Raw genomic sequence first — 25340 nt, 5'->3', positions numbered from 1 at the left:
CACATACATTCTGGTATACATGTTACAATCCTGATTCATACAACAGACTCAATGTTACATTTAAACCTAGTAGATGTGGGGTTATATATAGAATAATTTTCGCAGATCATTTTCTGAACCTTGGTCACACAGCTAAGTGAATACCAAAAAGCACAGGAAGCATCGTATTGGTGGCTTTGGCAGCAAACATGGTTTTTTTTTTGTCCATGTATTTATGCCTTTACACAAAGATACACTTGTTCACTTGTATAAATGAATTCAGAGCCAACCATAGGAGATCTTACACTTAAAACTCTTTTCTGTTTTCTTATCTGCTTCTTTGCTATCAAGTCTACGTGGGAGGGCTACCCAGTGGCTTGCATCTCCTTTCCTCCCAGCCTCATTGTCTTCCTTAGACGTGTGTATTTAAAAATAGTTTCATGTTTCCCATTCAGGCTAAGTGGCTCTTCTCAGATTCATAAGCTTGAGATGACAATCTTCATTATGAACGACACTGACGTGCGTGCACACACACACATGGGTTTTAATAAAAACAGTAAATGAATTCCGATCAAGTTTTAGCAGCGTGCCTTTAAAAATGTTTCTTCCCAGCGCTGCAGAAAATACCCTCTAAACACATGCATGTGGATCGTTAGAGAGGACCCTTCCTGCTGTCTCATCATGGCAAAGTGAGACACACCAGAAGGTGGGTCAGGCTAAGAAACCCCAAGCTTCTGTGGATCCACAGAACATTAAAGATGTGGCCTCAGCAGAATCTAAAATTACTTTCTCTTCAGGGAAGGGTGTCGTATCTAATTACTCTATAGAGTGATTTTGTAAATTAGTCTTCTGCATGTGGAAACTAAATGGTCTACGTGACCCTACGCCGACAGTTAGAGGACGCAGGACCAGCGCCATTACGTTACGGTTACCGCACGTGGGATCTCAGGCACAGCAAGGGACAAATGAATCTTTACAGTCTTAAAGCCAAGGTTAAGTCCATTCACCTGTGTTTCATTTCCCCCAAATAAATTTATAATTTAGGAAACTGAAGAGGCCACGCTAATTGTGAAGTGAAATCAGCCTTTCCACTGTGGTGTTAATAAGGCAACATCTGATAAAGATGTTAGGAGCTGGATTCCCAGTCTGTGGAAATTTCCTTAGGAGTGACCGAGCATGTAAATTTAACTCAAGTGAAATTACTAAAATAATTAGCCTCAAAAAATGGATTTAGGAAAGTGAGGTGACCCTTGAGTAGCTTATCTACCTTCTCTGACAGAAATCACCTTTTGACAAGGCGGGCTGCTTTGGGCTCACCTTACCTGAAAGTAATTTCATTGGGAACTTTTCTTAGCCATTTACTGTAACAGGGGACTGACTCAAGTTGGTTCTCGTGGATAAAATAAAATCAGCATGATGTATGATATAGCATAGTCGATCAAAGGGCTTCACCCAGTTCACTTGTATAAATGAATTCAGAGCCAACCATAGGAGATCTTACACTTAAAACTCTTTGAGTGCCACAGTTACCCTGACCAGTCTGACCGATGATTTCAGCAAAGTTCTCATTTCCCACCAGCCGAATACCACTGTTTCCTGAAACATGATTCCAGTAGGAAAGAGAGATTTACAATCAAGGCCCTCACAGCAACATCTAGGTTGGGTGCCCATGGCATGGCTTATGGGAAACTGCCCCCAAAGCTGTGTTCACATCTGCGCACCTGGCCCTGGGTATTTGGTACACATTTTAAGGAGACACCTATGGCTCTGGAAGAACCGCCTGAAACTTCAGACCACAGAATGAAAATGCTCTTTCACTCACTTCCTTCCGTGACACTTGTTTAATCACTTGACTCCCTACCCCAAGTAGTGTTTCCCACACCAGGGTGTGTGGGGACACGATGGCTCCAAATCACAGGTGAGCTGAGTTTTGCTGCAGGTCAAGCTAAATTCAGAACTGCTTCCATCTGTTATCTTTCCAGCTTTGGTTTCCAGACCCGATTACACACAGCATAATATAAGGGTAATGTGAGCAAAGGTTGATGAGTTTTGCTCATTATCCAGCTCTCTACACAATGCCCAAATAAGTAAGGTGATCTAGTGGAGTAATGTGTTTGGCCTGGGAGAAAAAATAAACACCAGCCAAATCACATCTTTATAATCTTCTAGCTTCAAAATTCAGTTGAACAAGGCCTGAGACTCCCTGCTTTTTTAATGATACCTCAACCTCAATTTCAAACTTACCCTGTTTGTTAAAACTATCAAATGGATGACCCCATTGCCATAGTGGAGAAAAAAACTATTTGTGAGAAAAATGAACCACAACTCAGAAAAAATAAGTGAAAAGGCATTTGCATTGACAGGGTGCTAAGTTAAAACAATAATATATCTAGAAAACACTGTGAAAATATATATCTCAAAATAGAACTAGGTTTAGTCAGAAGGCTCAGTAAAATAATTGCTTAAAAAGCTGATGAATAAGAAGGAGAGCTCAAATAACCTTCCCATTTTTTGACCCTCACTTTCCTGCTCTCAGACTATCAGTGCTATAGCAGACTAATCAAAAAGCCATGAAGAAGTGCTGGTATTTTTCAGGATCTCTTCAAGACAATTTCCATCTTGGTCACTTGACCTCTCTCTCTGATCAAGGCAACTGATGGAATTTCAGTGCGTTTGGAGACACGGGCTCAAAGACCTCGTCGTCATCTTCCACCCCTTCTTCGATTGGTTTCATCTTGGTGGAGCCCCGCTGGTGTGGGGACGGCACATCTGTCAAAGACACAGAGAGGAAAACCACTTAATGTCCAGCCCGCCCTGACGTTGGTATGATGTATCGATGAGAAACTCCAACTGGAAAGCAAAACTCTCTGGGACTCTACCGCTAGCACCAGGAATGCAATTTCCCTAAATATTGTATTTTCAATTCAGCATTTCAAGAAAACGACGAAGTCAAGAGATGATTCTCAGTCATGAGAACAGACATGGAATGGATTCCAGTGCACGTGTTTGGATGACAGAAGCTTCTCAAACATATGCAGTTTCCAGTGGGTTGCGTTGCCCTAAAGTCTGATTAGGACTCAGAATGCATGTTCCTGCATTAATAGCATACATGGTGACTCTAGTTCCTCAGCAGCTGATTTAAGTCCTCATTTCCCGAAAGCTCTGGAAGCTAACACCGTCCGTAGCACCACCACTGTCCGGTCACCGCCAGGACGGATAGGGGAGCGGGAGGGATGGGAGAGAGGGAGGGGGAGAGGGGGGTGGGGGAGGGGAGGGGGGAGGGGCCAGGCACACAGGAAGGAAAAGCCAGGTGAAGGAAATACAATCCCAAGTAGCAGAGGGGGCAGGAACATCCCTAAAGCCTTTTATATCCGAGGAGTCAAGTGATAAAGGACTCGGTCCATCCCCACTTTGTTCATGCGTTCTTCCACAGAAGGGACACCATGATTGATAAAGAAAAAAAACGTGGTTTAAAAGTAAGAGTAGAAGTTACTATAAATGGGTGCATAGACTTCTCAAGTGCTTGATAAGTGGCTCCCAGGACAGCATAAACACCCCTCCACAACGTTCCCACATTCAATGTCAGGATTTGTTCTGTCAGGGTCCCTGTCTGCCCCGCCCACAGCCGCGTGGTGCCCTTGCTGCCCTCCAACAGGGCGGAATGGTATTCCGTCAATCGGTCAGTCAGCAAATACTGACCTCAGGGTTCAAAACCCTGCTCTGCTGCTCCCTAGCTGTGTGATCGGCACTCCATCACTAAGCCTCAGTTTCCATATCTGTAGAAGGAAGGGAGATAATCCCAGGGCCCACCTAGTGCTGCTGTTGGGGGATAAAACCCATCAAATTCCTATCCATTCCTCAAGGTCAAGGTCAAACCCCACCTCCTTCATCTGGAGTCTTCCCTAATTCCTTATGTGGAAAGATTCTATTCCCTAGAGACCGACAACTCGTCCACGTTCTGTAGTTCATTGTGATCACAAGTACATGCCTCTGTCCCTTACTGGAAAACGAGCATCTTGAGGGCTGTAACCACACCCTCTTCTGTCCTGAGAAGTAGCCCCCACGTAGCCAGGTCCTTGATAATTACTTAGTACATGAAAATAATTACTTAGTCCATGAAACTCCACATGAGGCCTTCAGAAGGCTGAGCCTGAGGACGAGGGAAAGACACACAGCCATCCCCTTTCATCTCGGATGGGTCAATTCCCCACCTGTGTTTCTCATGTGCAGGCAGTCTCAGGTTACAGTAAAACCTCACTCTGAAAAGGGACTGTTATTACTATATGCTGTGTCATGTTCCCTGGGGAAATCATTGTCATATAATTGACTTCAACAGTGCTTATAGCATGGGCTTATAGCATAGGTTATAGGAGTGCATATAGCACGGGCAAGAGCGCCGTCCCCTCAAGTAAACATCAGTAGGCTCGGCCGTATCATCCCCGGCCACGAAGTTTTCATCCAATCAGCAAAAAGTGCCCCTGAGTGATGACAAGGCATCAGAGGCTGGGTTAAATGTTGGGGAACTAAAAGTCTCTGACTCGATCTTATTTTCTTTCTCAGGAACTCAATGCACTTTTCAGAGCAACTCGTGCTCACCACATCCATACAATTTTTCTGCTTTATACTCAGAAGCTAAAGCAAAGACAACCTGGAGAGCCTGTGAAGGAAGGGCGAGTGGGGGAGCTGTGGTGTTCAAACGCCTTCCTCACCAGGAAGGGGGCCACCTCGGCAGGATCACATTCTGGCAGGATAGACTGCGGGCCCTGACAGCCCGGCAAGATTGCATATTCCTGCTAACGTTCTTTGCACAGGATACTAGATTCACTCTCATTTCAGGTTTCGTGGCTGGGTTAGAGTGCACAGACCCCTCTGGTCCCAGCTCCCACAGCAGCGCCTTGCTGTCCTTCCTTCCCTCCGCCCCACCCCCCCACCCCCGGCAGATGCACTGGAAGGCAACAGGAACTGGGCCTACCTGGTAACCACTGGAAGCTACCTGGTGCCGGCTGGCTGCCTGACCCCTCCACAGGAGTCAGGGTCGCAGAGAGTGCCCACACTTTGTCCCAACCTCAGCTGGCCTGGGCCTCCTGTACCCCTGAAGGCCAAGGGTGCTGGTCACCTGGTCTACCGGCGGATCTGTCACTGTTGTGGCCAGGAGAAAGTCAGACTCTGAGGAGCAGGAACTCACTTGCCCTAGATCTGATGCTCTCCAACTTTGACCAGACACCTGCTGCTTCGGTGGAAAGACTCAGTCACCATCACTATGCTGCTAGAAATAATGTCTTTGTCCACTAATAAATCTAAGCCCAATCTGGAGTGTGAACAACAACAAAACCCCCCAAAACTATAAAAAAGAAGAGAGCATATTCTGCTTCAAGGGAACTATCTTACATTTCCCAAGTTGAACATTAATAAATTCTTTCTATAAGTTTGCCTGGTTTTTCATTAATTTTATGCAGTGATGCATCATCAGAAATTTGCCCAGAAGGCCCAAACCTACCTAGATGTAAAAGCATGAGGAGAGGAGAGAGGAAGAAATTGAGCTTATCATTAGTTAAGTGCTTTTTCAAATTACTTTTGTCCCTCAAGGTCATTACTATGGGGTACATGACCTCTGTATGATGCTTTACTTTTCACTTATTCCAAATTCTAGGCAGGCAAATAATTCCATATCCATAAATTTTCCAGAAAGTTGATTTCTATCCTTCCTCTATTAAAACCACTTTTATAGTTGGGAAACAGAAGTGGTTAACTATATCCTTTGGTATTTATTATAATTAAGAAGAAATAATTAGCATTATTTTTTGCTATTAGCTATAATTATCTTCTTCTTGGCTCTGGGTGCCAATTAACACAGTTTATTATAAAAGTATGTAAAACAAATAGTCTCAGACTGAACCGCAATCCAGATTTATCAGGTGTGAAATTGTTAAACGGTTATATCGAGAGTTACTGTTGCTGGGGGATGTTTCATATTACACCAAGTGGCAAAAAATCTTCTGTCAGAAAGACTTCTACATCCCTCCCGTAGACCAGTGCCCTGAGAAGGCACAGTCAGCAGGGCGGAATTTCCTCTGAGCTGTACACCACGTTCGGCGTGTTCAACTGAGAGAGAGAACAGTAATCCTGAGAGGAAGAGAGAAAAACTCAAACTCAAAAATAGGAGTTTTGAGCACATGTAGAAGACAGAGGCTTAGCAGTAAGAGCCCTGAACCAAACAGTGGACGCTTCCACTCCTGTCAGATCATAGAGGGTGACAACACTGTGGACGCCCACTGGAAGATTTGGACCTGGGAAGTCTAGTCTCTGCTCAGCAGGCCTGTTCGGACAGCAGCTGGTGCTGGCTCCTCGCTGGGGAGGAGTCTGTACGGAGGCCCACTGCGCATGCTGCAGGTTGTTGCCTGCCAGGGCAAGCGAGTCGTGGGCCTCTGTGAGGACAAGCTTAGCCTGCCCCGCCAGACCCTTCCCTGTCTTCCTAAGGTCCCGAGTCAAAGAACCACAGGAAGAGTTTTTACATGCAGACTAGTGGAGCTCTTACCTAACAGTCAAAATTCTAGTATCCAGAGTAGTGAAAAATGAGCTAAGAGAAATTTCCTTTGACAGAACTCTGTCCTTATTAAGCTTATTCTATTTCAGTGTGCTTCTAATTACATGAGGGCCCCAGGGCATCTCTTAGAAGTCAAAGTAAACAGACATATTTGTTGGGCTTAAATCCAGAGTGAAGGTCACACCCCCGTTCTAGAGAATGAATAAGCAACCTCAGGTTTGATCTCCCAATAAATAGAATATCACGATATGAAATTTGTCAAGTGACTTTTCTCTCTGCTTAAGATACACATTTTTTATAAAGGGGGAACACTTTGGTAAACTATCTAATATAATGTTATATGATTTTTTCCCCTTTATTCTGTTAACTTTGATGACATTTCCCTCATTCCTTTCAAAGTGTTCTTATTTTTATTATGTTTAACCATCTGGCTAAATGCTTTAGCAAGTAATTAAAAACCTTACAAAGGGTTTAGAATTTTAATTAGATTATACAGTTTTTGATGAATGGGGATAGGGAAGGATTTAATGGCTTCGTTGTTAGAGAGGATTATCATCCCTTTTCCTGCCTTGCCCATGTATATCATAAGATTTTTTTAAATTGAGGAGACTGAGTTTGGATTGAAACTTTCTGAAAAATAATGATGAAGGGTAGATATAGCTTTTATCCTTAATTTCCCTTAGAGAAACTAAGGCACCAGCATTGAGGGACTCAACCAAAGAAATGTACAAATTATGGCAAATAGAGAGGTTGGAGGTGAGTGGTTCCCATGAGGAGGTTTTCTCTAGCCCAACAGGTCATTTCTAGATCAATTGGTAACTACCCACATGGGTGGTCGGGGTGTTGAGCTGCCTGGCAATAGGTGTGAGCAGCAGAGGAACAGTGGAAGTCCTGCAGCTCCTTCCTGCCCACAAGGAGAAACCTGTAACATCATGGGGATGGCGAATAAACTCAGAGGAATGCGGAAGGCAGTTCCAGGATTGCAGCTGTGCACAGACCCAGACAACAACTAGCCCAGGATGAGATAGGAGAATGGAAGGTTCTGTGAGGAAGGTCTCTAAGATAAACGGGACACAGAATTGATGTACTGAGAGAGTACAGATATAAGAAAAAAAATGCAAGGATGAAGAGAAAAAAAGGCAACTAGAAATATCTATAAAGACAAAAAGCAGTATGAGAAGGCATGGCTCAAAAAAGAAACAACTGCTCCAAGACTTTAAGAAGAACAATTGGATTTCAATTAAAAGACAGAATGCATAAGAAACTACAAGATACTAGGGACATGGTGAATAAAATGGCTCCCAAAGCAAGACAATAAAAAACCTCCAGGGAAAAAAAAAGTAAAGTCAAGTATGAAGTAAACTGTGGCATGATTTTTGTGTTGTATATGAAAGGAGAATCCATTTGTACTTGATATTAGAAACAGTCTTCTTTGAACAGAACAGGAATCATGACTTTATAACTAAAAAGAAAGAAATGTAGTCACAGTCCACTATTTGGTTCTGAATAAAGCAAAATAATGTCAACCTTGTTTATTTGCTTAAGCTTTGCAAAACAAATCATAGAGAAAGCAAGGAAGACCTAATTGTTGTTACAAAAAAAGAACAGAGTACTTAATACCACTGAATTGTACACTTAGATATGGTTAAGATGGTAAATTTGATGTTATGTGTATTTTATGACAATACAAATATTTTGAAAAAAAAGAGATAACAGAATATACTTATCAATCTTGATTGTTTAAAAGTTAAGGAAGAGACCTACAACAATGTAAAGGTAGAAGGGGAAAGAATAAGAAAGGGTAGAGAGGCTAATGTCCTCACCTTTAAAACTGCTGCAGACAGAAAACAAAATGGAGGTTTAAGTATATTATTTAATGTTATAAAGGTAAATAATAAAAGAATAAAAACTAGCGATATCACCAAATTGATCAGAAGGGGAAAGGGAGGGCGCCTGGGTGGCTCAGTTGGTTAAGCGACTGCCTTCGGCTCAGGTCATGATCCTGGAGTCCCTGGATCGAGTCCCGCATTGGGCTCCCTGCTCGGCAGGGAGCCTGCTTCACCCTCTGACCCTCCCCCCTCTCATGTGCTCTCTCTCTCTCTCTCATTCTCTCTGTCTTAAATAAATAAATAAAATCCTTTAAAAAAAAAAAAAAAAAAAGAAGGGGAAAGGGAAGTTAAAAGTGAGCTAAGTTAGGTAGTAGATAAACGTTAAGTGGATAAATCAATAAATAATAGGACAGTATTTAGCATTTTGGAAAAAATTGTTCCAAAGTGATTGCTCGTAGCGAGCAATTAGGTTGGAGGGGGTTAGTTCTTTTCATTGGAAGTTTTTTTTTTTTTTTACTATCTGTTATCTGTGTGTATATTAACTTGTTAATTTTTTTAAAGTATTTTTATTTATTTTTGAGAGAGAGAGAGAAAATGAGTGGGGAGGGGGAGGGGCAGAGAGAGAAGAAAGCTCCCTCATGAGCAGAGAGCCTGACGAGGGACTGGATCCCAGCACCTGGGATCATGACCTGAGCCAAAGGAAGACGCTTAACCGACTGAGCCACCCAGGCACCCCTTAACTTGTTAATTTTTAAATTTGTTATTAAAAGTTTAAAAATGTGTAACTGTAGGGGCACCTGGGTGGCTCAGTCGGTTAAGCGTCTGCCTTCGGCTCAGGTCATGATCTCAGAGTCCTGGGATCAAGCCCAGTGTAGGACTCCCTGCTCATCAGGAAGCCTGCTTCTCCCTCTGCCCCTCCCCCCGACTTGTGGGCTCTCTCTCTCTCTCTCAAGTAAACAAATAAAATCTTTAAAAAAATGTATAACTGTATAAAGTCCCTTTACCATCATTTTACAGAGAAAACAGTTTGAGGATAGAAGGCAGTGAACGGATTGGTGATGAAAGGAGTTCTGGAGACAGAGAGCACAGGCCCTACTGGCTGGGGGACCAGGGACTCAGAGGAAATAAATGTCCTATTTCTCAACCCTAAAAGGGGAAAACACCACACCAACCTGACTGGGTGGGTGTGAAGATTAAATGAGAACCTGTATGCACATGGTCAGGATGTGTCAGCTGTGATAGCAGGGGCTGAACATCCCTAACCAAATTTACATTCCCAAATGGATATGGATATCCATCCATAGGGTAAAAAGCAAAACAAGAACTTATAACAAATTCAACACTTCTTTGTTTCAGAGCTAGCCCAGTGGCCTTGACCCCGTTACTTAGCCTCCCTCAGCTGCTCCTTACTTTACATACAAAGTGGGAGCACTGCTTTTCTCTAGCCATCTTGGTGGGTCTGAGAACTGTTCCCTCAGTATTCCTGCTGCCTGACCCCAACTCCTCTCTACTTCTCCAGATAATTCATGTAAAGCTTGTTGTTTATTTGTCTATTGCTGTTCGTAGGGCTAATGGAATACAAATTGTGTTGAACAGGTTATTTCATGAAAGCAGCCTTGAAACTGAGACTGCTGTCTTGGTTTTTTGTATCTCTCCAGGTAAATAAATGGGTAAGAAAGCTGACAGAAACTCATTATGTCAGATACGCTGCTTGTCTTTGCAGATTAGAATACTAACCAGATGCAAGCTCACTTAAAGCATATTTGTGCAACGAGGTCACATGAAATTAGGAGATCGTCCAGAACGCCATCTTGACATTAATAACAAAAAACATTTGAAAACATTTTTTTCTCAGTAAAAAGACCCTCACTCTAAATATTTCATAGTGTCTTTAAGTCATACATTTTAATTATAATTTCTGAAAAAAATACATGGTTTAAACTAACAAAAGCTTTCAAAGACGAGTTCCAACAGAATGCATTGCCTATAAAACCTCAGGATTTAAACAAACAAACAAACAACCACAACAATAGGTTATTTAACCCCAATTAACTAAAATAAAGTTCTACAACTTTTAAGGAAACAGAATATGGCCTCCTGTTGCCATGACGACGCCTGTGCCCGGGACTGCTTGTCAGTGATGCACCTGCCAAGTCCGATCAATCTGTATGCGTGCGTGTTTTCTACAGCACACGTAGGAGCTAAACCTCATAAGGAGTAGGAGATGGCAAGGCAGTCTGATGAGCACCTCGGGGCAGGAGCAGAGAGGAGAGCTTATAGCCACAGAAGGGCACGCAATCCTTCCCACATGCCCAGCACGGCCCGTCCTTTCTGGTCCTTCTGCCTCACAATCACGCTTCCAAACACGAAACAAGTAAATGAAGCCACAGGAAAGTGAAAAGGAGCTAAGTGGATTATGGGCTACTGAATAAATAGGAAGGAAGCAATTTTTCTCGGACTATCTCATTAGTTTACTTTCTTGTCTTCAGATGATAATTTGACGTGGAATACAGAGTCTGTGCAGCAAAGAGTAGAGATCTTGCTCTGGACTTAGCGTCATGTGATATACGTAAAAACTAGAGCACAACGTAAGAAATGGGATCAGCAGCAATCTCTTTTCGTGCCTTCACCAGAATCTACGCAAGCCTGGAGATCTACCTACCAGTAAATGGGAAATACAAGCAACCACCATGGGGCTTCACTCAGCAAAATTCCAGACTGTAGGGAGGGACTCCTACTCCTCACTATTCAGAGCGTGGTTCAGGGGCCAGCCACATCAGCACCCCTGGGGCACTTGTTAATCAGGGGGACGCCAGGCCCCACCCCAGTCTTCTGCATCAGAATCTGTAATAAAATCTCCAAGTGATTCATATGCACAATTATATTTAAGAATCAAGTTTCTACAGGACAAACAAAACAAGACAAAACAAAACAAAAATGCAAAAACATACACACACACAGAGAAAGAGAGATAGAAGGGGAGCCCAGAGATTCAGAGACTTTTCAACCAAATGGAATGGGTACATGCTGATCCTGATTTGAAAAATAATTATGGGAAATGTTGATATGGATTTTAATATTTAAATCTACTTCTATATTTGAGTTGATGACTAGAATGAATAATGTAAAACTTGTTTAATTAGGAAAATATATAAAATAAATATAATTCTTATAGAGCAGCATTGCTTGTAATTCTGGAAGGACATATGAGGCGAAGTGAAAGCTAACCAAATGCTAAATGACTGGAGGACATTACTGGATAATTTAAATGCTCCTATGTAGAACCCCCCCCCCCCGCCCCCATACAATGAATAAGGCAAAAATTTTCATTGAAATGGAAATCAACGGGTCTGTGAAAACCTATTTGCAGCACTGCTTGGCCATAATGGAGGAATGGGGGCGGCGGTGGTAAGTTTCTCCACTGAGGTAGGTTGCAGGAGAAAGAAGTGATTTGTGTACTGAGTACAGGTAGACTCATCCGCAAAGGGGTAAATAATAATAATAGTGAATGTGCCTTGCTGACAGACTTGTCAGGTGTAAATGCAGGAATGGGTGTGAAAGTAACTTGTAAACTATAAAGCACTAGTCAAATGTTATGTACATTTTTTTTGTCTTTTCTTTTTAAAACCAAGAGGCAATATGGTCAAACAGCATGGATCGGACAGGACACCTAGCTCTGTATCTCAGAGCCTCTCCCTGTGCAACTGCAACAAGTGAATAAGCATCCATAGTCCTAATTTTCTCAGGTGTAAAATGAAGTAATACTAAGGTAGATCCATGTTATTGTCAAAATACTTGCTTTCCCTCCTTCCTCAGGCCCCTTCCTGCTCAGCCCCTGCAGGAGGATTAAAGATCCACCTGCTGATGGTGGTTCTGGCCAAGTGACCCCTCTGATCCAGTGGGCGTGAGAGGAAGTGGCACGGGCTACTTCTTTTTTTTAAAGTTTTTATTAGTTTATTTATTTGACAGAGCCAGAGGGCACGAGTGGGAGGGGGCAGGGCAGAGGCAGAGGGAGAAGCAGGCTCCCCGCCGAGCAGGGAGCCCAACACAACTTGATCCAGGGCCCCGGGATCATGACCTGAGCCCAAGGCAGACGCTTAACTGACTGAGCCACCCAGGCGCCCCGCATGCGCTACTTCCAAGTGGGAGCTTTCAGAGCCGTCACATAATTCTGCCATCACTGTCTTTTCCTCTCCCGAATGGCAGCCATCCCAGTAAGGCTGCTCTTTGGCGTCCAGACCGAGGGGGACGTGGGCCTGGAGTAGCACGCAGCGCGCATGCGCGAGGAAGCAGCCTCCGTCACAGCCGGAGATCCGGGAGGCCGCTGGTGCTGTGCCATCCCCCAAAAACCAGCGAAGCCCTCCGCGCAGGATTAAAGACTACATGTGATTACGTCCAGAGTTCCTGAGGAATAATAGCGACTACTGTCCATAAATGTTTGTCCCCTTCTGTCCTTAGCATTCATGAAGCTGCCTCCGCCGCTGAGAGGAACGGCCATAGTCGCCCCCCTGGGCCGGTCAGAAACCCAGGATGGAAAGAGCGCGCTTGTTGAGGGACCTCGCATTTACTAAGACTTCCCACATGCTCCAAAAGCGGTAAGTTTTGTTATTTCAGCCTAATAGTCTTACGAGACTGGTTCTGTATTCTCTGTTTTACAAGAAATGTCATCTGTAATAGGGGCGAGTAGACGGCATATTGATGGCCCTGGCAAACAAAACAGAACAAACAGAAGCCTCAGACTTCAGTTCTGAGCTAACACCTAAGAAAGAGAAACCAGAACTAACTCGTCTTTGATGAATCACATGCTAGGATGAATTAAATAATTCATACTTAGTATCAGTGCGGTGCTCAAGGACCAATGTCTTTCATTAAACGGCAGGAAGTGAAGACCAAGAAACTCCGAACAGGGATTAGTGAAAGGGAATTAGGTATGAGCGGGCTTTGTTGCACAGTTCACACATACCCACACTCAAACCCACACTGACTAGATCCACAACTAATAATCATTAGTGCAAGATTTGAAGCCAGGCCTGTATGTACATCCACCCGGTAATACAGGTTTCTGGTGGCACAAACAGGACAAATGTTCATCTAGAAAATGTGTTTTTATTCTATTTAAACAACACACTCTTAAACTTTTTTTTCTAAAATGTTATTTTACTCCCCAAAGACTTGGCTTATACAATAAAATACTATAGAAAAATAAACACTTACTGTTTAATTCCCTTCCTGGTGACCTTTCTTAGTATAGTAATTACAATACATGCAATTAAGATGGGTCCACTTGAAAATGCTTAGTAACCACCAAACTGTTTCAACAAGATAATGCATTTGATATGTTAGCAGATTGCAGAGTTTGGTCAGCCTCAGTCTGTACTTTCAAAAGTTATGTTAGAATAAGATATAGCCATCTCCCATTTCTCATTTGTGTTACTCCTGAAATCTCCTTTGGGTCCACAACACATTTCTATGCCTAGACTTTGCTTTGGAAGTTTACGCCCATTACATTGCTTTGCCAATTCCAACCTCTCTACACTATGTAATACTTAACATCCTTAATCCAATTTATCTAAAGCATCCAAAGTTACAAGATAATTTACATAAACATTTAGGATTGTTGAATGTGTACCTGTATTTCCTTAAAAGTTTCTTCAGATCAACATACAATTGGAAACATTAATAGTTTTTTTATTTTATGCAATGGGAGAATTTGACTGACTTTTTGCTACTTCAAATGAATTCGTTCAAAGTTCTTCTTATACTATTGTTCTTGGAATAATTCTTAAAATAATTTAGTTTCTCTCATTTCACTTACTAATCTTCAAATTTCTGTGTCTTAAAATGTTCCTTACTTATAATGTTTTAAAATGATCTAACCCATAGGATAATCTTGGAAAACTTGCCTCTCTGTGGGTGTGTGTGTGAATGAGGTAACTCACAGGGGTGTTGGGTGTTGGTGGTCTCCTTCATCTTCAGGACCATTCTATCACCCAGTCACCTGTTAACTCTTGGGGCTCACACTGAGATAACCAGTCAGCAGTAAAACACCCAGCAGTTATTTCCCATCATTTTCTTTTTTACCAAAAATTTATTTACCAGTTTTATTTCCAATGGATATTTAGGTTTGTCCCAGAATTTTACAATTGTGGAAAAATGCGGGAATGAACAGCACTTAATGCGGTATCATTTGCCAAAGAGCATATACATAGGGTAAAACTCTAGCAGGGACATTTCTGTGTCAAAAGGTGTGTGCATTAAATTTTAAATAGACAGGTCATATTTCCATAGAGGTTGTACACGTATCATCTCCAGAGAGCAACAGTCAAGAATTCCTGCTTCCTGTCTGCTTTACCACCACAGTGTGCCAATAAAATCTTCACCAATAAAAGGGGTTATTTTGTGTTATTTGTTTATTTATTTATTTATTTATTTATTCATTCATTCATTCATTCATTCCCATTGCTGGGTCTAGGCTTTCACTTGAACTAAAATCATGAAAGCAACAAAGCCGAATACCCAGCAGACCATATAGACTCTTTCACATTATCTCAGTGAACCAGTATTTAAGAAGAGTGTGCGGCAAAACAAGCCAACAATTTCTGCAATTCGGACTGAGGGGTAAGAGCTCTCATGTTGGATTTTTAGCTGAGGGGCAACATGGACAAGGAAAAGCGAGAAAACATTGTTACTTTTGCTGATACCTTGGGGTTGCCCAATTGTTCCTTGCCAAGCTATTTTTCTGATCACGTTTGTCATTTGTCTATTTCCAATGACATCCGGCGGAATCCTGGAGGACTCTCAGTCCGGGATAACTTACGGAGAGAGGACATGCTGGCGGTGCCCCGAAGAAACTGGTGTAAACCGTCATCACTGTCACTGGAGCTGGCGATACTGTTCCTCATTTCCAGCATGGAGATCTGTGTGCACAGGCTGAGTTGGTGTTCCAACTTCTTGGCCTTCTACAAAGCAAAGGTTTCAGATTTCTGAGATCTATGGAACTTAGGTCATATATTCCCTGTAAACAGCATTTAGTGTTTCCTTGAAATAAAAAACTACCAGGTACAGAGTAAGTGGCCAATAAATGTTAGCTATAACTTTTATTATAAGCTATCACTACACATACGTTACAAAAATTTAATACACTCAGTAGCTTATTTATTAATCTGAATAAGCACCACCCTGATTTGATAAACGGCCTAGACAGGAGGACTTTAAGAGAGCACACACCCATGTGCATAGTTTCTGGAGAACGGTACTTATCACAGAAACAATGGTCTGCAATTTCTCTTCTGTCATCATTTTAATTTCCTTCTACGCACATGTGGGGAAATGAAGATCACATTGCAAACTGGAGAAGATCCATACAGCTCTGAAATTCCTGACTGAATCACCACAGGCTCCCTCCCCTCTCTCTCTTGTCACTTATGGGCTTTCTGGAAGGGGGCTTGACAAGAAGGATGTCCAAAACTGGAGGACACCAGCGCTAAAATGCCAACTTCATGCTCACTGGAGTTTGCCAGTGCTTTTCAGTCTGCAGCCTCCCAGCTACGCTACCTTCCTGACCTCCTCGTCCCCCATCCCTGCCTCCAACTTGTGTACCATCTTCCTTAGATTGATTAAAAGACTCTTTATCAGAGATCAGCACCACATCATCACAAATGGAGGTCCCTGACATTTACAGACACCTCACTAGGTAATGACAAATATAATAATTACAAAATATTTCCATGCTCTTGAGAAACGATTCCCTTGGAGGGTCTCTAAATTACAAGCATCCCCACCTTACTTAACATATGATGAATAAATGAAAATTCAGAAAAATATACATTGCATAAAGTGAGGTATACTTCACTATACAGAATTGCTTAGCAAAATAAACATGCTCAGAAAAAGTACTTACTTTATCATTTAAGGTGGGATCATTCAATGAGTAGAGCTTATTTGTAATGTCTTTTCCTATAAGATACCTGAATATTTCATATAGAAATGGTTCTGATTCCAGAAAGTAAGTTAATCTTTCTCTTGACCAGCATAAAAATCTGCAGTTATCATCTGCAATGATGGTGACCTGCCGAGAAACAGACATAGAAAGAAAAAAGTATATCTATGTTTATGAGTTATGACTACAATAATTTTGGGGAAAGAAGAGTAGAATAATTTAGTGGATATTGTTACAGCAATGATTTGTCATATTAGTTAAATTAAAGCAAGATCTATACACACAAGCTTCTATAGCTATTGTAAAATCATATTTAAAATCATTTTAAAACCAAGAAATCTGCAGACCAAAAGCAACTTCTCCAAGTTTTGTTGTTGTTCTGTTTTGTGAGGTCTGGTGTGAGGTCTGGTGCTATAGAGTGTACTAGACCAATGTTCCAATTAGACATATAATTTATGGTTAAATATTTCTTTACACCCTGATGATTACAACAGAGGTTTAAGAATATGGATCTGTACCTCTGAAACAAATAATGCAATATATGTCAAGAAAGAAAAAAAGAAGAAGAAGAATGTAGCAGGAGGGGAAGAATGAAGGGGGGGAATCGGAGGGGGAGAAGAACCATGAGAGACGATGGACTCTGAAAAACAAACTGAGGGTTCTAGAGGGGAGGGGGGTGGGAGGATGGGTTAGCCTGGTGATGGGTATTGAGGAGGGCACGTTCTGCATGGAGCACTGGGTGTTATGCACAAACAATGAATCATGGAACACTATATCTAAAACTAATGATGTAATGTATGGGGATTAACATAACAATAAAAAAATTACAAAAAAAAAAAAAAAAAAAAAGAATATGGCTTCAGGAAAAAGAACTGAGGTAAGATCCCTGAGGTGAGTTATAGATGAAAGACCTTCTGCTAGCCAGCCTTGCAAACACATACTAGAGAAGGAGAAAACGGACTCATGTGAACTGGTTTTAGAATCCAGGCTATTAACTGAGGAATATGGCTAGTGAGGGTCCTCCTCTCGGTCCTTTTGTCATAGGTATTTCTTGAATGTGACCTTTCAGGATTAGCTCCAGGGTCCTGGGGATTCACACAGAGATCCCCCAGTTAGCTCAGAATTGGGAAACCATATCTTTTCCTTGAGCACTGTCCCACAGGGAAGTGGAAAACCCTGTAATTGCACTGCACAGAACTCAAGATTCTTCAAATAAATCCTTTCTCCAGAGTGAGGAGTTATGCCCTCACAACTCAGTGTCAGGAAGCCCTTCCTCCCATGCAGGTCCCCTGTCATCAATGAGTACTCCTCCGCTGAGCTCCATGTGGCACTCAAATCACTGAACCCACACTCATCTGGGGACATATCTGTCTCCACCAGGCACTCTGAGGGCAGGGACTGTGCATCTTCATGTCTGAATGCCCAGCTTCCAACACAGAGTGGTGCTCAGTGTACATTTATTATACAAAGGAATTAACAAATGAACACAAATACTGTTGAAGGCAAAAATCCATGTTTATATCCTCAATGTTAAACCCAATGCCTGCCCAAGTAAATTCATAAAGGGTTTTTTAATTAACATGAAATCGTTATCTGAGCCTCAGAGCAAATATTTCCAAAGGCACCATTTCCCCTTGGCTTGTCACAAAATTAAACCTAGTTTTGATGGTGAGGGGGTATTTATGTCTACTAAAAGAGAAAATGGAAAACCCAGCTTCGCAACTGATACCAATAGCTGAAAATTGACCTTTAGCAAATTACAGGGTTTGGCTACTTAAAAAAGTGGGTCAGTATTCCTGGAAAAAAATTTTTGCACTTATTTATTATATTAAGAGTAGGAATCTACAAAACAAACACATTTGGATTTAAGAAAGGCATCGCCCGCTCTATGACTCCATAAAAAACTAATTTCTACTCATTCTTTCAACATACATTGTGCACTTACTTCATGCTAGACACTTTCAAAGGCACTGACATTATAATGTGAACAAGGAAGACAAGAGCTTTGCCCTGGGAAGTTTACATTCTAGTGAAGGAAGCTGATAATAAATAAAAAAATACAATACCCTCAGGTGGCAATAAGTGTTTCGACAAATATAGAACAGGGGCATGTGGTAGAGAATCTCCAGGGAGTGACAGTTACACATAATACCCACTCACTTTACATATGTATCGCACTTTTAAACATTTAGGTGTTTTTACATCTGTAAGTAAGTGCCTCAAAATTGCCTTTCAGATAAGGCAAGTAATATTCTTCCTCATTTTTCAGATGCCAAATGACAAGAACCAAAAACTTATTCATGAACACATGTTGATTAGTGGTGGAGTGAGTACTTCTGACTTCCAGCCCAGACATATTTTCCCACCAAGCCAAACCCTACCCAATGTGTCCAATATTCAGCAACACGATCACATTGAAAGTAATTTGGCTAAGTGACCACAAGGTCGGCTCAGAGTCCATCAAGAGTCCCTCATACAAAGAACTGGAGAACACGATGTCATGAAGCCTACATTCTAGTGGAGGAAGCTGATCTTTACTTATTAGTAAAGACATCTGACCCTCACTATCCCCCAATTTTTTTTTTTAAGAAGAGAAGTATAAGGTCAAGTCAGTACTGAGGAGTTACCAGAAATACTGAGATGGGTAAATAAATGCAAGACAGCTGAATAATATTCTACAGGAGTAATTTGAGAAAGGTGAGCACTGGTACTCGCTATGGCATAGACCTGTAACCAAGCACTGAAGAACGGGTTAGGAGTTGGAGGTGCCTTCATTTGGCAAAGAGGTCATCCGTGCACATATAAGCCATGTGCAATGGGGGAAGAAGTTAAAAGAGGAGTTGGAAGTCATCCAGGAGAAAAAGGAATTGTACCTAGGTGACACATAATGCATTTAACTTCTTTTCAACCATTCCAGTAACCTCAAGTTTCCACAGAGGCAATGACACTTCTGATACTATCATTTGCTTAACAAATACATTTCTTATTGATGGTTGAAAAATACTTTAAACCTGTTTAAATTATTATTAAATTTAGATTTAACAACAGTATTCAAATAATAAGCTATACCTACAGTATGTACGAGTAACTTGCAAGTCCCTAAGTGCAGGCATTTAATTGGAAGTACGGAGTTAGCATATTGACTGAGGTCATTTTACACGATGGCTAATGCTTCATTTCTACCAAATAGACATTTGTGTTTAATGATTTCCTGTCACAACAGCCAAGTAAAACATATTTTAATGAGGAATTTCTATAAAGCAATATAAGAATTTTTAAAGCTTCTGTAAAATAAATTTGCTTCTTAAGTCATTAGGGTACCTCAGCAGTGCCATGCTTCAGCTCTGGAGAATTTTACTGAGGAAATAAAGGCAAACATGGCACTGGGAGATACAAAAGGATTTCTTTCAGTGAGAGAACTGGACTAAGTGTTTGTGATCAGGTTTGCCTTGATTACATCAAGGCACTAGGCCTGTCCCTCCCTTTAGATTCTACACCTTCACAGAATGGGAAGACATTACACAAGAACAAGGGTGTCTGAGAGAATTGCCAAATGTGTCAGGATTGGCAAGAGCAGCTCAACAATATGACTGGTTGACTGTCCTCAGGGGAGGATTTGTTATTTTCTTCATGTATCATATAACATTTCGCACTTCAGGAACACAAAAATGTCCTAGGACTGCTCTATTCAACCAATGCTTAGAGTTCTCCAGAGCACTAATATACAGTAGGGTCAAAGTTGGCCGATTAAAGTGCTTCACAGCTTAACCAAAAGATTTACTTAACACCAAGATCAGGTTTGGTTTAAGCACAGGTGGAAATTTAATGCTCATTTACTTCATGAGGGCTGGGATCTCCAAGACATTCTTCTTCCCTTAAAGTCAATAAAGCTTTGGGTTTCAGACTTCACAGCACAGGACGTGCAACCAACCAGGGGCAAGCAATAGTGGGAAATAGAATACAAAAGATAAATGGGAAAACGGTAAAGCTCACTTGACATAAAACAACGGCACAAAGAAAAAGAAAGCAAACACGAAAGACTACTTCCACCTTTTGTAATAAAGATACCCAAGGTTCTATCAAGAGTTCTAAGCAGCAACTTTGGTGGGTAAGTACCAAGATGGCTATAAGCGCCTCTCAGGCATCTGGGAGTTCAAGTTCAGAATCGGTTTCTCAGCCCTGTCACTGCGCCTGTCGTAATCGTCACACATATACCCAAACCACATTTGCTGTGCAATCTCGAGAGACGGTCATTGGGCCCACTTGCCTTTCTTTTCTCCTTCCACCTTATTCTATAATTCATTAGCACCCCTACCAAAGATGATTTAAAGAAATAAAAATTTGAAGGAAGGAGCTCCTTGTCAGAACACTTTTAATTGTTCAGAATTAAAGAAAAATGAGACTAGCAGGTGAAAAGCATGGAGGTGGGGAAGTCTGACCACTGACACTTTCAAATGTCCTCTGCTATGGGCACAGGTAGTGAGACGTTAGAGCGGGTGGCATGTTTCATTTGGGAACTTGCTTCAGAAAGAGGCACTACGTACTTCTACACAGATGTGCAATGGCTATTTTTACTCTTGAGTATCTGTCAATGGGAACATTTTGTAAACAATCAAAACACAATCTCTCCCAAGGGTTTGCTCTGATGGAGCCTGCTCCAACTGTGCAGGACCCAGGTTCCACGATGCTAAAGTAGTTTTTATCCATTGACCAATCAGAAGACGCCACACCACACTCTGCGCAGACAAAAGGTGACTGGTGTTGGAAAGGCTGAATAAATATCCTCTCCCAGCTACGGTACCTCGATCTGGGCCATGATTTTGGAATAGCCACAGCAATTTTCAGGAACATTTCTCAACTACCAAATCCCAACCCCTAGTCCCCAAGAAGAAACTGCAGCTCATAGTAGGAATTCCTTTTTGTTAACTTAATCAAAATATTAATTTGAAGTCCAGTGGAAAAGATAGTACCTGTTCATATCCCTGGCCTCTCAGGGAGCGCTTGTTTCCAGAAACGAAGGGGGCTCAGTTTCCACCCCCTCTCCAAATTCCAGTCTCTTTGGGGTTATAATGAGACTGAGTTATTGTGCAACGCCCCTTGCTACTCTAGACAGAGAAACGGATCAAAAGATAAATGGGCTTTGGAAGAAGAAATTGTAAGGGGGGCAGAGGAAAGAAGGAGAGAGGGAAGAAGTGGCTTTGTACTAGTTTGTAGATGGTGGTACAGTAAGAACATAAGTCTCAGTGCACAGCTGACCCTCACAAACACAAGGTGAGAGTGTAAATTCGAGAAGCCACGAGATAGCATTAGCTTTCCACTTGTGTATCTTAACCTCAGTCTGCTTGGGAACAGTACTACACCCAGTTAATGAACTTACATGAGACCTTGTAGTAAATGCACATAACTTTCACAGGTTGTGTGGTTAGTCAGACCTGCTACTCAGGCAGAATAGGAGTGGGGTAGGGCTCCAACCATCGTATATAAACTCAACTCAACCGTATGTCTGTAAATTTTCCCTTTTATCTTCATGTGGCCTCCCAGATTGTATGGTGCCTCAAAATGGGACTCAAAAATAAGATGTGTCATCAAGAAACACTGACATTTCCTCCCTCAGGTGATAACATCCCTCCTATTCCATTTCCTACCTATACATTTACACTCTTGCTCAGGATCTTCTCAGGCTATTTCCTTACTGCTGTTTATCTAGAGGCTGAGAGCAAAGGAAACTCTCACCCATTTTCTTGGTTACTTTCCTATCAGTCAAGTGGGGAATAATATAGGAGGGCTGGACACTTACAGAAAGAATCAAAACAAAGTGCCACATAATGGAGCGAATTTCAGCTATGAAGAACTTCATCCTTTGCCCTTAAAGTATTCATTAAAAATAAAAGAGTAAAGTGATTAATTTTTTCATAAGGATTAACAAAAGAAGATCTCTAAGGTAAAGCCAGCTTCTGTTTTTTTCCCAACAAAAGTAACGAATTACATGTTTTAGGAACACTGATTATCCACAACTGACATTTTCCTTTCTTCTCATAATCAAAGCACTATATGTTTTCTACAGAAAAATTATAAAAATTCCAATAAACCAAAAGGAAGAAAATTAAAAAACAGTCAAACTCACAACCCAGAAATAAGTGTTAACACTACGGCCAAAGTAGGATATATCTTTCTAGACCTCTTTTTATGCATGCATAGATACTATTTTGTTTAAGTTTTATGAAAATGGGATCATGCTATATGTACCATATGGAAATCTCTTTTTTCAATAAATCACTTTTCTATTAATATCTTCTGAATATCAAATGAGACACGAACTAGTTCCAATCTTCTGAAAATCATGATGAAACATACCTGGAATTTTTCACCTTTGTGCATCTGAGTTGATCTAAATTCAGGAGAATCTATAAAGGCACAGGGGTAAATGTTATGCAGAAAATGTCCTCGATAGGAAACCTTCATTCTGATAACAGAAATTAATGTTAATAAATGCATAATATTTCCACAAATAACATGACGATCCTTAATCTAATGGGTTGGTATTTTGTACTAAAGTTTTAAAGACTCCACAGAGGACAAACATAATTCAAAGCATAAATATTTACTTCAATATAAATTTCACCAACAAGAAAAAAAAAAAAGACAGGTTCCACTATTGAGCAGACATGTGCCTTCCAATGGTTATCACTGCTCATATAGCTAGAGTGATCATAAATTTATTACTCAAAATCAGATACTTTTGAGAAGGAAAGGGCTGGTATTAATAATTATGTCAGAACAGTATATACTGGCTCTCTCCTCAGAAGGCTAATATTCCTAGAAGTTATGTTTTTGTGATATTCAAAAATAAATCACCTGTGAAACATGCACAAGCTTCTGGAAGTTTAATGCCTAACTCAAACCTACTTCAATGTTGACTCATTAACTTTAAAAAAAGGGTCAATAAAGGTTCAAAATGTTCACAGGTGGAAATCCTAACATCCACAAGATTCAGAGTAGTCAATTCTATGTAACTCTAACCTGTTACTTGGTAGTATTCGAAAATACAGTTGTAACATGGGATTTCACCACCAACAAACTCTGTGACCTGATGATCTGTATCATTCCCTTCTAGTCATTTCCTACCCAGGGGACATGCGAAGATTCAAGGCGAACTGGGAATTTCAATTTCCGGAGAGCACTTACTTCCCCTTCAGGAGGATACTCAGACGGTCGTCAACTGAGGTTTTATCCTCTGCAGCATACGTCTGGCCCTTTTTTAAGGTTTGGATCATACAAAACTGGCCGGTTAATCTTTTGAACAGATCTGGAGGCACACGGAGTGGTTCAAACAATCGGCGGTAGATGCCACTGAGCTCCTTCTCAATCTTTACCTGAAATGCAGCAATGACCGGATGCTGCCATAACACAGCAACAGCAAAACACTGGCTTCTGCCGTCTCAATACGGGTTTGAGAAGAAACAAATCTGCAAGACGCACCGTGGCCCTTCTGCATTTCAGTCAATGGACTCGTACCCAGACAGGAAGTGGGGACAGAAGTTTAGATGCTCAAAGGGCACTTTTGCAGTTAAACAACTCTAAGAGCATATGGAAAAGATTTGCACTATTGATCACATCTCTTCCCATGCGCTGCAGAACAGCTGTGGAGGTTTTGAACGTTAACCACAACATAGACCTTTCCAATCTTAGCATTTCCTGTAAATAACACGAAACATTTTTGTCTTTATAACAATTTTGTTTCACAGAAAGAAATTACGTGAACTTTTCAATGTTATAGCAAAACAATAAACACATAAAGTAGGAATCAACTTGGGAAAAATTTATGAAAATACATGCATTAGGCATTTTGCCTATTGTAAGTATTGTTTAATGCATCAGTTTAGAAAAACAAACATCCACAGCTGCAATCATTGCTTCTGATTTATTTATTCTGAAGCCAAGTGAAGAGAGTAAAAGGGTTTCTGTGCAGCAATTTCATCTTAAAGTAAACTACTCTGTAGAATGAGAACCCACAGAATTAAGTCTGGCTACTGGAGGAAGGGAAAAGCAAAATGGCTGAATCACCTCTGCTGTCAGACAAGACCCAGATCACACGCCATATTTGGGCCCAGCATTAGTCTGGGAAAACTGTATAGCAGGTGAATGAACTTTGGGGTTCAAATGATCGTCCATCCCAATGAAATCTCTGACAGTCACACCATAAAGCTTATAGATCCAGATAACGATAACCACTCAGACGTCACTATAGCCTTTGCAATGCTCTTGCAGTCTTTCATTTTAACAAAGAACCAGCATTTATATTTTTCAAAAAAGTAGGCTTATAATGTGAGAAGAAACAAAAGCACAGATACTGTGTGGGTGTTTTACCTGATGCTCCTACCATCATCGCATCAGCAACTTCTGAACCTTATGTTCAGAACTTGGGGTGCCAGCAAGTTCTGATATTCAGAAATCGTAATCCTCATTATCACTACCATCTACCTCTTCTACTTCAGAGTGCTAGTAACGAGTGTTTAAAAGAGTTTATTCACAAATATGTCCCACTTTCAAGATACACACTAGCCAATGTGGCCTGGTAATGAACACAGGAACTGAAAGATCTATTGACTCAAATTCATAATCTGCTCATTCTGCAAGTCTTAGCTCAAGTCCCAATTCCTTCATGAAGCCTTCTTAATTCTTCTTGTGAAAGCAGTCACTCATCAAATATTTTTTTGAGCACTTGTTATGTGACAATCATGGTTGACAGGAACGCGGAACACAACTGTAAGGTGGGAGATGATATTATCATTCCCGACTATTTGCTGCTACCATCCCCTGTAAAAGGATTATCCATCCCCTTACCCCAGCCTATTCCCACACTATCACGCTTGACCATGTCATTTGCTTTAGCCAATGGAATGTGAGCAAAAGTGACGTATGCTCCTTCTGTGCAGAAGTTTTAAGAGACACCAGGTCTTTCTCTTTTGTTCTCTTGTACTTCTTTCTCTGCCATGAGAATGCATGTCTAACCAGAACCTGCTGCTTCAGCAGAGACCCTGAAATGAAG

The 25340-nt window shown here is 41.3% G+C and overlaps 1 protein-coding gene across 1 annotated transcript in view; it reads right to left on the bottom strand.

The window, feature by feature from the left end:
- Window positions 1-736: 736 nt before the first annotated feature.
- POPDC1 (popeye domain cAMP effector 1) overlaps window positions 737-25340 on the bottom strand; it is a 33574-nt gene continuing 8970 nt past the window's right edge. The window contains exons 4-9 of the mRNA XM_078054933.1: window positions 23477-23664; window positions 22646-22754; window positions 16253-16420; window positions 15170-15311; window positions 1483-2748; window positions 737-1425 (exon numbers count right to left, since the gene is read on the bottom strand). Coding sequence (XP_077911059.1) covers window positions 2624-2748; window positions 15170-15311; window positions 16253-16420; window positions 22646-22754; window positions 23477-23664 — 732 coding nt within the window. The 3' untranslated portion in view covers window positions 737-1425; window positions 1483-2623. The remainder of the gene's footprint in view (window positions 1426-1482; window positions 2749-15169; window positions 15312-16252; window positions 16421-22645; window positions 22755-23476; window positions 23665-25340) is intronic.

The sequence above is a fragment of the Halichoerus grypus genome, chromosome 9 (genome assembly GCF_964656455.1).
Source record: "Halichoerus grypus chromosome 9, mHalGry1.hap1.1, whole genome shotgun sequence".
Lineage (NCBI taxonomy): Eukaryota > Metazoa > Chordata > Mammalia > Carnivora > Phocidae > Halichoerus > Halichoerus grypus.
The sequence above is the reverse complement of the archived record's forward strand: the minus strand, read 5'-3'. Positions and strand labels throughout refer to the sequence as shown.